This window comes from Jatropha curcas, chromosome 9 (genome assembly GCF_041381405.1).
Source record: "Jatropha curcas cultivar XTBG-Jc1 chromosome 9, XTBG_Jcur_1.0, whole genome shotgun sequence".
NCBI classification, from domain to species: Eukaryota; Viridiplantae; Streptophyta; class Magnoliopsida; order Malpighiales; family Euphorbiaceae; genus Jatropha; species Jatropha curcas.
This window is the reverse complement of record NC_143159.1, coordinates 747,667-764,973: the sequence shown is the minus strand read 5'-3', so window position 1 is coordinate 764,973 and position 17,307 is coordinate 747,667. Positions and strand designations below refer to the sequence as shown.

General features: G+C 33.8%; 3 protein-coding genes and 2 pseudogenes across 3 annotated transcripts; 1 reads left to right on the top strand and 4 right to left on the bottom strand.

The window, feature by feature from the left end:
• Positions 1-1,040: 1,040 nt before the first annotated feature.
• LOC105635261 (uncharacterized) lies at positions 1,041-2,561 on the bottom strand. Its single transcript, XM_012218297.3, has 2 exons — positions 2,175-2,561; positions 1,041-1,701 (listed from the first exon to the last, which is right to left on the bottom strand). The coding sequence occupies exons 1-2, from the start codon at positions 2,397-2,399 to the stop codon at positions 1,288-1,290; spliced, it is 639 nt and encodes a 212-aa protein (XP_012073687.1). The 5' UTR covers positions 2,400-2,561; the 3' UTR covers positions 1,041-1,287.
• Positions 2,562-4,640: 2,079 nt separating this feature from the next.
• LOC105635260 (uncharacterized) lies at positions 4,641-7,662 on the top strand. Its single transcript, XM_012218296.4, has 2 exons — positions 4,641-4,971; positions 6,990-7,662. The coding sequence occupies exons 1-2, from the start codon at positions 4,859-4,861 to the stop codon at positions 7,195-7,197; spliced, it is 321 nt and encodes a 106-aa protein (XP_012073686.1). The 5' UTR covers positions 4,641-4,858; the 3' UTR covers positions 7,198-7,662.
• A 151-nt stretch (positions 7,663-7,813) lies between these two features.
• On the bottom strand, positions 7,814-10,644 carry LOC105635259 (lysine histidine transporter-like 8). Its single transcript, XM_012218295.4, has 5 exons — positions 10,067-10,644; positions 9,789-9,922; positions 8,851-9,278; positions 8,620-8,751; positions 7,814-8,513 (listed from the first exon to the last, which is right to left on the bottom strand). The coding sequence occupies exons 1-5, from the start codon at positions 10,459-10,461 to the stop codon at positions 8,025-8,027; spliced, it is 1,578 nt and encodes a 525-aa protein (XP_012073685.1). The 5' UTR covers positions 10,462-10,644; the 3' UTR covers positions 7,814-8,024.
• A 2,748-nt stretch (positions 10,645-13,392) lies between these two features.
• On the bottom strand, positions 13,393-13,872 carry LOC149493411 (auxin-responsive protein SAUR64 pseudogene; annotated as a pseudogene).
• Positions 13,873-15,717: 1,845 nt separating this feature from the next.
• LOC149493410 (auxin-responsive protein SAUR68 pseudogene) lies at positions 15,718-16,695 on the bottom strand (annotated as a pseudogene).
• Between the last annotated feature and the right edge of the window lie 612 nt (positions 16,696-17,307).

Sequence of the window (17,307 nt, the reverse complement as noted above, 5' to 3'; positions counted from 1 at the left end):
TATTTCATTATTTGTAATTTCATTTTTAATATTAAAGATGCTATTGCTATAATTCGAAATTTAGGCAAAACTGACAAAAAAATCAAAATAAAGTGAAATTGCAAAAATGGACAACATCAGGGGATAGGTTAGGTGTATTGATAGATAATAGGAAGTCCCTATCGTATACTAATTGTTTTTATTATAATATGAATAATTTATATTTATGTAAGGATTACTATATTATAATATATATATAATTTAGATTTATGTAATATATGATTTGATTTAATGAACAATGGCCCAAGAATTATTTTAGTAATATATAATTTTATCTAATTCTAATTGTAAAATTTATCATATCTGAAATTTGAAAGAGTCATATTATTTTGAAGTTAAAAAGCACTAAAGTCTTTTCCCAACCGATTATTTTTTTCATAGTTGAAGTCTTAAAAGAAAATCAGCTTCTAATCTAAAATTAGTATATAATAAAGTCTTCAAACTGCATTTGATTCTCGGGAGCAATTAGGTGTGACCTGACCACCATTCTCTTTTGTCACAAAGGGTTGGAAATATTTCTTCCTAAAGAAACCGAAAGAAAAAGGAAAAAACTGATAAATGTGTATCACTACTGCATTTTCCACAATCTTTTGGATTGTCATAAAAAATTGGTAGACAAGAACTGCTGGATTACCCCAATGCCCACAAAGAAACTTCTCGAGCATTTCTCCACTGCAGCTTCATTAGCTCACATGTCCTCGTCAAATTACTATTTTTGTCTATTTTTCCAGAGAAGTCTTCGTACGACTCTAACAAAATCTCTGCCACGCATCTTCAAGACCCCACATTAGGTCAGATATGAAATTAATTAGCTTTCTTTCGTTTTCATTATAATTCATCAACTCCTTATCCGATAAGAAAGTCGATCCATTGGGACCTATACATATAACTACATATCATTATAATGTGGCAGTGTATTCAATAAACCAAACATTAATAAGCATACAATAAATTTTTTTTTTTTTTTTTTTGTAATGTATGAAAATAAGGGAGTAGAAACGTACAAACAAAGAAAATAATCAATTCATTAAAATTGTTCAAATCCATAGAAACAAAGGAAATTGTAAAATTTTCCTTCCTTAAACCATAAGATTTTTTTAAACCCTAAACAAACTTCACACAAGCACATAGGCACTTACACATAAACCAAGGTGAAAAAGAACATCCAAATTAAACAAACGCACGATCATGAACATTACAACGCACACAGCAAAGCAATCATAATCATCATTTACTATTGCTGGTTTCTTAATCTTTCTCTTTCTCCTTCTCTTCCTCTGTTTTTGGATGGTATCCGGGAAGTTTCTCTTTGATCTTCTCAAAAATGCCCTTTTTCTCCTTAGCCTCTCCCTCGTGGCTAGTTGCCTCATGCTCGGCTGGAGGCGGTGGTGGAGGTGGTGGTGGAGTGACCTCTTCAGCTTTCTTGTGTTGTCCCGGCAGTTTCTCTTTGATTTTGTCAAGGAAACCCTTCTTCTCTTCTGGTTGTTGGCCGGATGCCTCTGTCTCGACTACTACTTGCTCAACAGCTACAACGGTGGACTCCTCTTCCTTTTTTTCTTCTTTCTCTCCTGATAGTTTCTCCTTGATCTTCTCCTTCAGTCCCTTCTTTTCTTTCTTTTTCTTCTTCTTTTCCTCTCCCTCTCCTTCCTCTTCATCGCTAGACTGCACATTTATTTTCAAATATATATCCAAATATGGAATGAGTTCAGAGTGTCAGACAATAACAAATAATATAGTCTTGGATTAGATGATAAAGACAGTCATTCATTGATTAATCTGTGTAACTACCTAAATCAAATTTCCAATCTTTTAAAAAAAAAAAAAATCCAGAAAAGGAGAAAGAATGTCTGGTCGAGTACATGGGACCAGTACATAAACATCTATACGTAGGTAGTAGGTACCACTTCAAGCCTTAAACTATGTGTAGTTCCATCAAAACACGAATCATAGCATAATATTAAAGTTCATGTGTCACATCAAGTGTTTACATTGTTAGTGCTTGATCAATGATCATCATCATGCAGCTTCGAAAATCAACCATGATCATTTCCATTAAAAATAGAAAACTTCCAATTGTTAACGGTCATAAATTAACATACATGAGATGCAGATAGAAAATTAGTAATTATACTTACAGAGCTAGAGCTGCTTCCTGATCGGTGAAGCTTCTCCAAGATGCCATGCTTCTTCTCCTCTGGTTCAGAGACCTGAACCTTCTCTTCAAACTCTGTAACGATCACCTCCTCTTGAGGCTTCTCTTCCTCTTTCTTCTTCCCGAAATCAAACAACCCACGATCCGTGGCCTCAACTGCAGTGGTCTCGGGCTCATAACTCTTCTGATGGTGCTCCTGATCAGCCATAATTGAACTTATCACTTGAAATAAACAACTTGATTTAACGAAACTAAGAAGATACAATAGATTACAAGCTTGTGAAATTAGTAAGTGATGGGTTTTCTCTCCAGTGAGAGCAGTGGTTTTTATAGCTATCAGTCTATCACTGAACGCGGATCTGACGCTGCTAAGATTTAAGAAAAATAATAAAAGCTGATTAACTTAGCCAGTTAATCTCGCTTCTGGTTCTGTAACCGACGTATGCGTTAGAAAAAAAAGGAAATTGCAAAAAATGGTACTGACGAATGCGTACAAAAATTAGTGTACTCGCTGCATTTGTCTTCCACTTGTCAGATCATACAGCTGGCAGAGCAAAAAAGCGACGGTTTTGTTGTTTGGTACTCGAGCGAAGAGGTAAATAAAGAGTCAAAAGAGGAAAAGAAAAAAGAAGAAAAGTTATGAAAGACACGCTGTACTAAGGTGCAGTACATGCGACCACTAATATCGCTGACACGTGTAAGGAGAACGTGAAGGGTTGTCCTCTGGTGGGACCTCAACTGTCGGTTTCGAGAGGATTAATATGGAAGGGCGGTGAAGGACCCCACTTAATTTTTTATAGGGCCACGTGGCAGTAGCTTCAGCGTTAAGAGTGTATAGAGATGTGCGACTGGTAGGTTTCCGGTACTTCTCATGTGGAGGAAAGAGGGTATTAAGGGCTTAATTATTAAATTAAGGGAATTAATTCACTTGAATGTTGTCATTTTCTTAAGTTACGTTCATTGGATGAACACTTGCGTACAGGTGGTCGGTTAAGTGCTTGCTAAATTCTTTTCCCAAGATAATATATTCTTGAATTTCAAACTAATCCACTTGTTGTTGTCTACTTCAATTGAGAACGCTAAAGTCCTTATATAACATAACATGACATCTCTTTATCCTTTATTAATTTTTTTTTTTTTTCTCTCTTTAACTATAAGATAGGCTGCTCTTCATTTACCAAAAGTCCTTTTCTTTTTTCTTCTTTTCTATTTTGTGTTATTTAGAAAAATGATATTTCAAAGTCCAAAAAAAAAAAAAAAAAGAAAATTACTCAACAATAATATTTTTCTTTTGAGGAGATCAACAATAATAATAATGTTTTTTAAATAAAGTAAAATTTTAAACAATGAGTATTTTATAAAAAATTGGTTAATTTATTACACATATACATATATACATATTTTAATTAATTCATCAAACTTCGATCATTTTATATATTTTTTATATTAAGAACAGACGTAAAATTTAAAAGTAGCGATTCAGAAATTTTTTTATTGGATTAATATATAAAAATATATAATATATTAAATTTAATGGATCAATATACATACATATATATAAAGAATTTTAATTCAGTTAAATCATTCTTTTAGTAAATATCTTTGTTAACATAGATTTTTTTTTTTTTTTTTTTTTTTTTTTTTTTTTTTTTTTGCATTTGAAATCCAGTAGCTTTAATAATATAATTAACAATTAATTCTTTTATGAAAGTAAACGGATGTATGGTTTCTATCATCTTGCCCCTTAAAACTCAAAAGTGAAAGAAAGGGAATGTGGGGACATTGCGTGGCAGTGGGGAAAAGATTAAGATCCAAGACAATACATGATGCTCATTTATGGAAATTTATGAAAATTTATCGTGACATGAGAAGATGATATATCATCACAGGCGATGTTTAGGTGGACCAAAATTGACGGTAAACTTCGTGTATACAATAAAACACATTCTGAAATATTTAACGGCTTAAAAATAATATTCTTTTTGTCTCATTTATTTATCTTAAATCATAGTCTTTTTTCAGTGAAAAAAAAATTATAATCTTATTTTTTTTAAAGAAGGATAGTATTTAAATTTTCATTATACCTTTTAATATGTTTCTCTGTTATCATTAACCAAATCTCAAAATAAATAAAATAATCATTTTTTTTTATTTTTTGAAAAGAAAATAATCATTTTTTTGATCTAACATCAAAAAGCCTTACACGGAAAAAGCCATAACAGGCCGTGTGTTTATGGTATACTAAATTTACTGGGCCGAGAAGGCCTAATGTCAATTGAGGCCACAGAAGAGCCCATGGTGTTTCAAGGAGTCAGCATCAGCCCAATTTAAAGGGCCCAATTTTTTCAAAAAAAGCTCCGAGCTCAAAAGCCGAAATGGTTTTGTCCCGTCAAACCCGCCGGCGTATTTTTAAAATGTTTTGGTTTTTAATAATTGATAACAAAATAACAAAATAAATAAAAATAAAAACTACTAGAAAGGAGAAGAAATAGGGAGGGAGAGGGGGGTAAGCAAGGAATCCAGCTTTTGCAAATCGAACATTAATCCTTCCCATCTGTTCATCTTTTGTCAGTTGACTGTTTGAATCGTATGTAGCTCTTCAAAATCTCAATTGCTAATGTCTTTCTGAGCTCAATAAGGAATAGAGAGACCGAAATTGGGTTAGAGATGATAACGCGATCGAATCTGGCTGAGCAGTTGAGAGAGTATCAAACTCGATCCAAGCATGACTGGGCATCTGTCTCCTTCTTCTCGTCCACCACCAATCTAACTTCTTCGAGGTACGCTTAATTACCTCTTTCTCTCTTTCTTCATCTTCAATTCATGTGCTTTTTCGTTTCAGGAATTTTATTTTATTTTTTTTAATTTTCTTTCTCCTTGTTGCGAGATCGCTGTTTCGAATAATATGATCTCAGGTTAATTATATTTCGGATAAATTAGATCACCTAGGGTTTTGGCACCTCCGCTGGAATTTTTTATTTTGACTTTTCTGATTCGCTATTTAGTTTGTAGGATTTTGGAGCTAGAAAGCTGTTAATTTTTGCACACTAGATATTTGTTTGTTAATCGAATCTGCTTGCAAGTTGCTGATTTGCATGCAGATGTTTTGTTTAGTTGAGAAAACCATTCCTTTTTAGCTTTTATAAGTTACTGTTTAGGATTTTATCTTTCCGATTGTGATTAAATTCCGTCACTGCGTAGAGAAACATTTTGTTCCGGAATGGAAGAAAATAGAATAGAATTTAAATTCGAAATGGACTTGAAAACTTCAATTAAAATAAAAAGATGGTTATATAACATTTTGTAGGTTTTGATACTTGATTGGCCAATTTACTATGGATCTTCAGGTGAGCTAAAATTGAAAATTTTATGATATTTGTTATACATGGTGTGAGTTAGACCGATTATGTCCCTATTAACATGCTGGCTTTATTGTCTTGCTTCCACAGTGGAGTTGCGAATCTTGAATTGCATAATCTCATTTGATGTTTCATCAGAAAGTTTGAATTTGGATGTTAGTTATGTGTGTAGCAGTATGTTACCATTTATTCTCTAAGTATAGGTGTCTTTATCACTAGCTAAAAATTCCTTTTGCCTTTACTAGTACTAGGTAATTAAAATGTTCGAATAGTATGCAAGCCAATTCCTTCACAACAAGGGCCTGTTTGGAGATCGTATAAAGATTGGCTGATCAATTTGGTTTTTAATGGATTATCTTGTTTTTATCAATTGTGCTAGACCTGCTGGCATTTGATATTGGTGATGGTTCTTATGTCCTTCAATGGTCCCGATCAATATGATATTGAAGGTCATGAGATGTAAAATAATTTAGGATTTATTTCTTTTTGTTTTTTTTTTATGTTACATATCCAATACTGATAGACAAAAAGTGAGAAGTGATAAAATGTCTTTTCAATATTAGTTCATAAAATTCATCAGCAATAGTAAGAAAGTTAAGTGTTGCCGGGATTATTATAAAGAAATATGGATGAGCACATTCTGGTGGACATTCTTAGTTCGTGGAGGTTATCAACAGGAAAGATGATAAAGAATAATGTTCTTGCCTTAGGAATGACGTCAATCAGCAGTGAGTTTTGGCCGGTTAACTGTTTCAATCATGGTTTTCATGAGAGGAAGTCAAACTGACTCTGTAGCTAAAAATACTCTATTTGCATGGATATAAATATGAGGGGAAATTGGTGCGTGGGAAAGGCATTTTGTGGCCTCAAACATTGGAAATATTAGAGACCACATTGTCTAAATGTTTAATCTGTTTATTTTCCTACACAACTACTAAACTGTGAAAGTGAAAAAGGGGAATCTAGTTGGTTGATGCTAAATTGACTGAGACTATCTAACGTTGGTTTTTTTTTGTTGGTTCTTTGGTTCTTTGGTTACACTGTAATGACTCATGTAGGTCAGGGTTCGTGGTGTATGAATTTTTTTTTTTTTTTTTGAAATGCTTATATCTTGTGTATAGAATAGGGAAAAAAAACGTTTCTATGTCGGGTTATGATTGAAAGTGGAAAAACTAAATCAAAAGTTAATTCATTGATTAATGCTACACAATAATTAAATTTCTCATCATTATCACCATCATCTTTTTTAATGATGAGATGAAGAATTCTTTCCTTGTAACAATTTATGAGCCTGATTATCACTGCTTCAAGAATGCTATTAGATAACATATCATGCATATCTCCTCGGATGGTTATTTATGCATGATTCTTTTTCTTTTTGTATTATGACATTAATTATGGTTTTGTTAATGTCCTTTTATCTCTTTCTATGCTTGCAGGGTAGATGTTGTGGTATTTGTAATATGGGAACTTGTAATTCTTGCCTTTCTGGTATTTTCAGCAGTTTCTTTATATTTTCGGCATATGCGACTAGCTTTTATCTTAGTATGCTTCACAATGCTATTGCTTTTATGCATGAGAATTACAAAGCATGTGAGACTGGCCCGGAAAAAGAAACGAAGAATGCTTCTACCTTTATCCATGTAACACTAAGTGATGGACCTTCTGAAGTAATTCAACATTGTTTTGTATACTGTGAGAATTGTTGACCATTGCGGTGGAGCCATTCTGTCTTGTTTATTGGAATATGTAATCACACTAAGATCAAGTTGATTAAGGAATATGACTTGAGGTGATCGCTTTTACAAATGCTGATTGAAGCAAAGAGTTCTAAACATCCAAGAATCAAAGCTGAGATACCTTCATTCAATGGGGTAATGGTCATTGCACTTGGGTATTAGTAGGTGCAATGCTAAAGGCATAGTTCCTTTCTTGCTGCATGTTTGTAGCATGTATTTGGCTTCAATTACGAGCCATGTCCATACTTGATTACATTTTGAAGAGCAAATGATAAGTTGAATGGTTTTTAGATGATGTAATATGTAACAGTCTTCAGTTTTATTGACGTGCATTGCTATTGCTAAGGTATAGAATTAAAGGGAAGTTGGTTTTGATCTTGTGCATGCTGGAGCATCACTGTCTGTATACAACTAGGTAAATGATTATGCAAAATGTTTAAATTTATTCAATGGGAAAATATGGCTGCCCCAATTTATTTTATTGGAAGAACAGAAACGTTGTTTGATAAAAGAAGAAATAGGTGTCCTAGAAATTTTAGACGCTAGTATTATATAACATTAAGAACAGAGATTTTTTGTTTAGTTGCTACAATCGAGAGAGTAAGAAAAGGCTCTTCGAATCGGCAAAGGGTTACAGTGCGTTGCCCTTTCCAAAATTTTGTTTTACAGAGGGTAGATTAACAGTTAGTTTGACAGCTTAGGATGCAGTGTAGGCCAGTTCTATTCAGTTATTGCTTATTGGGGCTTGAAGAAGTGAATTTCTATCCCCATAGTCACAATGGTCCATATTGCTCCAGTGACCACCAGAACGCTTAGTACCATTCCCAAGAGCCCTAGTATCCAGTTGAGGCACCAAAATGGACTATATTTGTGGGGTTTCTTTATCATTACCCACATGAGACATGGATATGCTAAGGTGACCGGTAATGCAATCCCTCCAATCAAACCTGCCAAGCTAGGCAAGAACGGTAACGCCACGGCTATAAAGAATGCCAAGCATCCAAAGAAAACCCTGAACCCTGAGCGTAGCCACCGTGGGCAAGGTTTATTCATCTTGCTGGTGTACCTAAACTCCAGATTGTCAAATACTGGCATTGCATATATCTGAAATGAGCTAAGGCAATTAACCACGACAAGTACACTTGTTATTCCAAGTAGCATCTTGGATGTGTCGTGTCCATGGTATTTGTATAAAGCACCTAGCATTCCTCCATTTCTTGGTATCTGTCATTTAAACATATTTTACAGTCACGTGATATTCTCTTCTTGGAGCGAATGGTTTGTCCAAGGAAAAAAAAAAAAAAAAAGAAAAGAAAAGAAATGTGCTTACCAGGTCTCCATAAGCCCAATAACCGCCAACTGCAAGGGGAAACAAACACATTGCTATGATTAAATAGGCGAACTTTACTCCTCTCCACATAGGTAGACGGGATGGTTGCTTTGCGCTTGAAGGCATAGTCCCCTTCAATAGTACAAATATAGACATTGAGGCTCATAATCGGATACTTGGACAAATTTAATTCTTAATTAAGAATGAAACTATATAAAATTATGATCTCACCTGTATTTCGAGAACAAGATTGTGACCTCTGAAAGCAAATGCGATTATCCCAAGTGCATTGAGGATGCTAAAAAGTCTAGCTGTATGAGATTTTGCCTCAGGAGGATCGTAGGAGATATTAACTGGCCTACCTTGAACGATTGACACTGCCCATATCAGGGTACAATAGCTAACGGCTGTGATCGCCCCAATTAGAGAAACACCGGCTATGGAATTCAAGTTGGGAAGCTGAGCTATAATAATGGCAGAGCAAGTGAATAACAGATACCACTCTACTAATGTTAATGGCTTCCAGTTACAATTGTCTCCACATGCAATTTGGAAAAGTATTTTCATTGTTCCACCTCCTATCATAATCAGGGTCACACACGTGCCACCTGATAAGTACATGATCGGAAACAGGGCAAGCAATTTCCCTAGCTTCTCACCTGATGAAAATATCACGAAAGTCATAAGTCAACTTCCGAAAGTGTCTTAAAGGTTATTTGAACTTTAATTAGATTCATTGTATGAAAATTAAGACGGTCAATTCTTATATTATCACTAACTCTTTGACATGTCTAAGATATAAGTATGTCGTGCAAAGCATTTTAAAAGGTCTATCTGCTCAAACTTGGAAGCAACAAGCAGCTTCAAGTAACCTTCCCTTTCATAATTATCCACGTGAGTCTTTTTAACTTACTTTACAAACAATGAATTATATTAATGGTGTTTGCTAATTAAAAAAAAAAAAAAAAAACCATATCAGAATGTCAACATTAAGAAATTTGACAAAAGATAGGGATTGAAACAAGAAAACTGCAAAACCTTCTGGTTAAACTTTTCTGTGTGTATATTTGAATTACTGCGGAAAAATAAAAAAAATCAAAGGGTTTTAAAATGAATGATTACGAGGAACAAGTTCAAATGAATGAAAATGTGATATTATATATTCTCACCAAAAGCAGCCATCGACAGTCTGAGGTATCTGCTATAGCGCAACCCAGATTCTGATTCGTGTAGCTGAATCAGCAGCCATAACGTATATAGCTGCCACATAAAAATTAGGGATAGACATATAAGTCCCCAAGTCCTGCACCCAAAATGAAATCAACAAATATTATGAACCAAAATATATAACATTTTAATTAATTTGGCCAGCAAAATAAAAAAAATACAATAATATATATAACCAAATTGGATTATAGAAATTAATCATGAGCTTCTATAGCTTTACCAGCCAAGAATGGTGAAAGCTAGGGGAAGAACAAGGGCTTGCACTCCGATTCCAGAACTCAGTGTGTGAAATGCTGAGTAGTAAGCATTACCGCTTCTAGACTCAGTTATAGGAAGCCATGCTTCTTGAGGGTCGAGCTTGGTGAAGTGGCCAACTTCTTCCATATAAGATTGCATGTTAGCAATTACCTTCTTCATGGGACTTGCTACGGGAGTCATTACACGCGAAGAAAATGGGCTTTTTGGGGTATTTGGTGTTATATTAATATCCAAGAGCGGTGACCTTGTCATTGAAGGGCAATGGAGTTGAGACGGAGGAGCAGATATTATTGCTGATGCTGCTTCCTTTGGCCTCCAATTTTCAGGGCTCAATGGCAATTCCACAGTCTCTCCCATTACTGCAAAACCTTAAGTAACACTGATCACTTCCGCTCAAGATTATATATAGCTCAGCGTGTGTTTATATTATAATAAGCTTATCTCAGGTAGTAGAATGTCAATCTGTATGCTTTTGAGGGATAATCTTGAGCACTTGGGTAATAATATATATACAAGGTGTGGTAAGTGGAAGCTTGATATGGATGTGCGCGCTGAGTAGGTGAGTGATTACCATATTGTATTTGCATGGCCCAATTATATATGAAAAGCATATTATTAAAAGTGAATCATTGACTGGCCCCTTGTCCCTAGCTAGTATGTGTGTGGCTACGACTACAGTTGCCAAAGATGGTCGAACAGTCAACAATCATATAGTGCTAACCTAACCACACGTGGTAAACAACTTCATTTTTTGTAAGAGCAAAAAGAAATGTTCGATTCTCAAAATTGCAATTTACTCAGAAATGAAAAACTTTTAATTTTACGGTCCAAGAAAATTACATCTCCATTATAAAAAAAAAAAAAAAATACCCAAGAATCACTTCAGAAGATTATTTGGTCTTCACAGCTAGAAATCTTAATTTTATTAGATTTCATTTTTAACTTCAGTAACCTAGCTAGGGATCTTAAAGACTGTGTTAAACTTGAATTACATCCATGAGTCAGTAGAGAAAACAAAAGTACTTGAATAATCCTTGAACTTTGATCTTTATACATGATTGATGAATTAAATATTCTTATTCTTTGTCATAAATTTTATATTTCGGAAGTTCAATTAAAATAATTAACGTAGGGTGAACTCTAGAACTTCAATGATTCATGTTTTATTATCACGAGCAGATGACAAGATGAGGTGACGGTAGCAAAGTTATGGAGGCTTAGGTCAGCTTTGCAACCTCATTGGACTGTTTAAAGATGTGCAATTAAAGGGGGACCGAATTGACTTTCCTTGAATGATTTGGCTTTCTATGTATCTCATTGGACTGTTCAAATTGGTCTTTTTGTTTCAAAGATGTAATTCCATATTGTCAGCTGGGCAGGTGAAGTTTCGTGTTACATATATCAATTAGCCAAATCAAGCTGAAAATAATATTAGGCCAGGTGTACTTGATTTTGATAAATTTGTGGTAGGTGTTATACGTTCTTTTTTCTCGATGGTTGTTACTTTTTACCATTTCTTTTTCAATTTCTAATTATTCTTTTTAAATAAATATGTAAGGAAATTGAAATTTTTTTCTAAATAAAAGTAAATAGTTAAATATTTTATGAAATTTTCTCATAATTATAAAACAACAGATAACACTTTTTGTCTAAAATTACAGTACCGTTCTTTTCTTATCCTAGTAAAAGTACCAAAATATTATTTTGGCAAATTTGATCACATGTAATTATATCTTAAATCTAAGGATTTAAAAGTAATCTACGCAATAAAATAAAAAAAAAAGAAAAGAAAGAAAAAGAAAATAAAGTGAGGTTTCTTTCACATTTTAGTGTAGTGGCATGGCATAAAGAAAAGCCTACTTGTTTTCTTGTGGTTTCCTTTGTTAAAGTAGCTTTGGAATTTTATTTTTTCTTCTTCATTTATTTATGTTTTGAAACCATTTTTTCCTGCTAAGATTTTGATTTGATTTCCCCCAAACTTTAATCAACACTAAAGACAACGATGGCTTCTTGTATATTAGCACCACTGCATTGAAAAAAGAAAAAGGAAGAAGAAGAAGAAGAAGAAGAAGAAGAAGAAGAAGAAAGGGAGAAGACAGATTAGAAGTTAATTAACACTGGCTGCTAATTGTGTAAAGTCAGGTTTAACTGCTAATAAACATTGACCAACAAATGTAACTTTGTAAGATGCATTACAATGACACATGCAACCATTCTTCCCCTCCACTGTGGCACGTGGGAAGGTTTCCTTTCACTTGAAGGCATTGTTGCCTGCCAAAAAATGACTACAATTTATAAATCATATTTTGCCATCTTCAACTACTTCTGTACCTGTCAAATCTAAGTTTGAAAAAGAAGGCTCAATATATTAGAATTTTTGCAGGCCATTAATATATAGCTTTATATTATAAATAGTAAATATCGTAATCTTATAGCTAATAGAATATTTCAATTAACAGATTAATATATGAGCTATGATCTTGATCGTGTGTTAGATTAGGTTGGGATTTTCCAAAGGCACACATTTAAATGCTTTGCCTCCGTGGCACCGATAGCGACTCTACCAAGCTATATCCTTATCCTAAACCCATAGTAAGTAAAAACACCATGATTATGAAATGATATATGGGCCAAATCACAGACCTCAAATGTGGGCTTATTGGTTATGTCCGGCCCAATATAGCCGAAAGCAATGATCCAAGGCCCATGTTCTCTTCTTCTTCTATACGTATGATCACAAGATACCCCGTGTAGCCTTCTCTTGACGGAAGGTTACAGCTTACAACAACGATAAGAAATAGTGAAATGGGTAGAAGTTTAATGCATGAAGCTCAAATGCTAATGCTTTTTACAGGAATTTTTTGCAGGAGGACTGCAACTTGTAAGGGATTGCAAAACTGACCGATATGTAGTCAACAGTGAAAAAGAAAAGGAATAAAAATTACAGCCGAGACTTGTGAGATGACTGGTCAAGGGGCGGATCTTGACAGTGGAGAGAGCCACGTGGATGGTTACTGTGATGAGAATATTACCTGATTAATTAATTGCGGGTCCAGTTTAGTTTTTACTATCAAAGCTTGAGTAGGGAAAGAGAGGCTACTAGTTCCAGGCTTGTTGGATCGAGACGAGACAATTTCTCTCATGGGACCATGCAGCTGGAAGCTGACAACTCCAAAATACTCATCCCAACTACCATAAAATCATCCATGGTTAAAATTAATAGTACTGGCTAGTCATGTACTCCTGTTAACAAGGAGTTTAATTAATGGATCACAACAAAAAAATTAATTAAAGGCCAATATAGTAATTTTTTATAATTAATATACAACATGGATCAAGGTGGACGTTCTTTGATAGTAACTCAACCGGTTTAATAAGTCTGCACTCTGCAGCGTGTACAGGCGAACTGAGAAATACAACAACAGAGGCTAAAAACGAAAGCAATGCCTTTTCGAGATCTTTAGAAATGCTTCTTTTAACAAGAAATAAAACATACTCCATGAAAGCCCCATCACAAGGCAAAGTGATAGGACCATCTCTTGGTACGCCAAACACTTCCTCTGACATTTTAAACAGCTCTTTGAAAATGTTGTTGTGTAAATACGCCAAAGGAACGACAAACCGTTTCCTATCTAAAGAGTACACAACAAAGTGACCCTTAGCAGCAGCAGTAGTGCTGAGTCTGGGTGGTGAGTTTGTTCTCTTGCTAATGGCAATCCATTTCTGCCACTTAACTGCTACGGAAACAAGTTTCTTCAAACTGACCATGAAGCCTATTGTGAAAGACGAAAATTGGATACATTAAAGAATAAAGGTTGCTATATATAAATAGCACTCTGCGAATTATCAAAATTTGACCAAGCATGGTATGTGCAGACTGCCGAAAAAACCATCATTAACCAATTGAAAGCTGTCGTTGGGGATTTTTGGTTATGGGAGATGAATTGTTGCTCAGAAATCCCAAGTAGGACGAAGCAATTTGCATGTAATTCTGTGGGTAGCCGTCCTGGAAAAACATTTCCCCATATATACCAACAAATTAAGTTGATATTTCCAGTTACTATTTACAGTTAATGCCAAAATTACAACCTCCTAATCCTAGCTGGCAGGTCCTCTTTTTCTGTTACATACGAGATTTTGACTGAAAAATCTCACTTTTTAATTTGAGATGGAAGCATAACTTGAGTACAATCATTTTTTAAAAATTTAATGAACTATAGATTAATTTCGCAATAATTTTAAGATTTGAAATCTTTTTTCGCCACATAAATTAATTTTTACATTTATTTTATATTTTGATTATATTTATATAAACAAAATCTGTATATATTTATATAATATATCTTGAGAAGATAAGTATATAGATATAAAATTTGTATTTGATTGCAGGACTTGGAAAGTACAATACTTAATAATCCAGTGTAGAAGACTAAAAGTTGCATGCATGTGATACCACTAAATTACAAACAAATCATGGATATAACTCAGAAAGAAAAATCGATACAAGAACATGTTAAATTGAGTGATGATTCCAATTTGTTTTATTATCATTATATTGGGTATGACTCAGCTCGGATTGATTTTAATTTCAAGCTGGGAGAATCAGCTCGATCAAAACCAATGTGCGTATATTAATGGCAAAGCGGATTGAATCAATTTTTTACTAAAAAAAAAAATCAAATTTTCTGCATAATTATGAAATTCCCATTCCGAATCTGAGTTTAATAAATCAAAAGAAAAATCTGAAAGCCGACCATATTTGCTTTCTATAATATATTTTAAGCTACTACATTTTCTTTCTTTCTTAGTCATCTGGTTTGCTAAAACATTTATTTTAGTTGAATCCATACTGCGTGCAGATGTTTATCCAAGAGGCTTTTGCATATCATTTTTGAACCCATTCGCATGGATACTAACAGAGCTCATGCTATTGCCATTCTTGCAAGAATCATCCACCCATCGTCTTGCTCAATTAGGGTTTTTCTTTAACAAATACGCAACACAAGGGATGTAAAGGAGCTGATTTGAACTCGGCTCAGAACTTGACAAGTTTGCAAATTTTAGGCTTTAACTTAGCTCGATAAAACTCAAGCTCGACTTGAGGCTCGAGTTCAATTCGAAAAATTTTGAATGCAAGTTTAGCTTGAGAGTCGAGTATGTCTAAAACAAATATTATAACATGAATATATAAAAACATGATAAGGTTTCAAGCTGAACATCATTAGACTTGATTGCTTAAGCTCGTAAACAAGCCAACTTGAGCTCAAATTCGATTCAATCCGAACTTTTTTGAACCTTTTTCTAGTCAAACTCAAACAGCTCGCGAACCGACTCGCTTTATTATCTCCTTGATCAGCACATCACTACTAAAATAGGTCTTTTGCTTGGATAAGCAAGTGATTTTCAAGATATCTTATTTCTCCATTAATATTTTAATATCATATCTTATTGATTCGATGCTTAAAAAAAAAAATGATAGTAGTCTCACGAATAGTTAGATATTTATTGTTTTGATTTTACTCATAAACATCAATTTGTATGTATCTATTTTCAATTTTCATTTCAACAAAACTTATATATGATGAAATATGCCCAATGCTTGATAACCAAAACAAAAAAAAAAAATCAATCTTTATTTATGGTCTTGATTTTGGAGTATATATGTTCTTGATTTGAATAATTGGGTACATTGCATAATGACTAAATTTTTCTAGAAAGCCAAACCCACGATAAGAAGAGGATTGAATCTATCTAAACTATGAAATTAACAATAAATGGTCTGTAAATATCATCACCCTTTAATATCCCACTTTATTTACTTACATTCAAACTAATAATTCTTGATGAAACCTCAATACTGCTCTCCTAACAAACCCTAAATCGCCAATTGGTAAACCTCCAAAGTAATTGCAAGTTAATGCTCCAACCCTTCTCATTAAAAAAAAAAAAAATGCAAGAAAGAAACATAAGGAAAGAAATTAAAGAGCCTAAATTATATCGGATTGAGCAATATTGTTTAGTTTGTCACTGGTGGTAAAGGAGGCTAACCCTAATAAATTAACGATTGGTTTTAGAAGCCAGGAATAGGTATCTGTTGGCTACCAAGATTATTCGGAGTGAAAGAGCATCCACAGTCAACCATGGATCTTATGTAGGACTCCTGATCTGTAAAATGTTGTTTAACCAAAGAAATAACATATTCCATTGAAACGGCATCGCATGGCAGAACGATAGGACCTGTGCCTGGCAACCCAAATTCCTCCTCTGACATTTTGAAGAGTTCTTTGAAGATGCTGTGGTTAAGATAGTATAAAGGCACCACAAAACGCTTCTTATCAATACTGTAAACTACAAAATGGCCCTTCTGTGCTACTTGAACTTTGCACTTGTTCTCGCTTGAGCCTGTATGATTTGTTGGTAAGCAGATTCCTCTGCTGCTTCTCCTCCTTCTCTTAAGAGAAGCTGCGTTTTGCCATTTGCTTGCAATTTCAATGACTTTTTTAGGGTTTATCATTATTGGGTTTGTATATCTGGGCAGTAAGTTTTTGAATTAGGGTTCTTTTTGGGTTGGAGGTAAAGGGAGATGTCTAGGTTATATATATGGTGATGATCAATAAATGCTAGGAAGCAACACCATGTGATATTTGCATGAGGGGAGGCTTCAGAGACCAACATCTCTGATATTATCATGTAATTGTAGGCCAGACCTTAATTTCTCACCACAATTTTATTTCTTCTATGTGGAATTAAAGACAAACTTAAATGGACTTTTTTTGTTTTTTCAATTATAGCTTCCATTAGAGATATTTCAGTTTAGCATGTTGAAAAAAGTATGAACTTTGATTTGACTGGAGGAATGGATGTGATAGCTACTAGTAATATATCACCTTAGCGTTAAATAAAAAAACGAAAATGCATTTCAACGAATTGAGAAAAATTAAAATTTATTAGTTAATTTATAAAAGTTAAAAGTTTATGGATTTAGTATTTTTTTTTTTTTTTTTGAGAATTTGATATAGTAATTCTAATAAAAAAATTAAATTCTGCAATATAATTTTCTTAAAAAGATAGGGGCTAATTTATATATTAGACGAAGTTAAATTCACACTTGACCAAGAGATTAACTTTAATTAATATTACTGGTCCTGTTATTAATTCACAAAAGAAAAAATTGCTTGGGGTCCAAGCCTAGCTGGCAAAAAC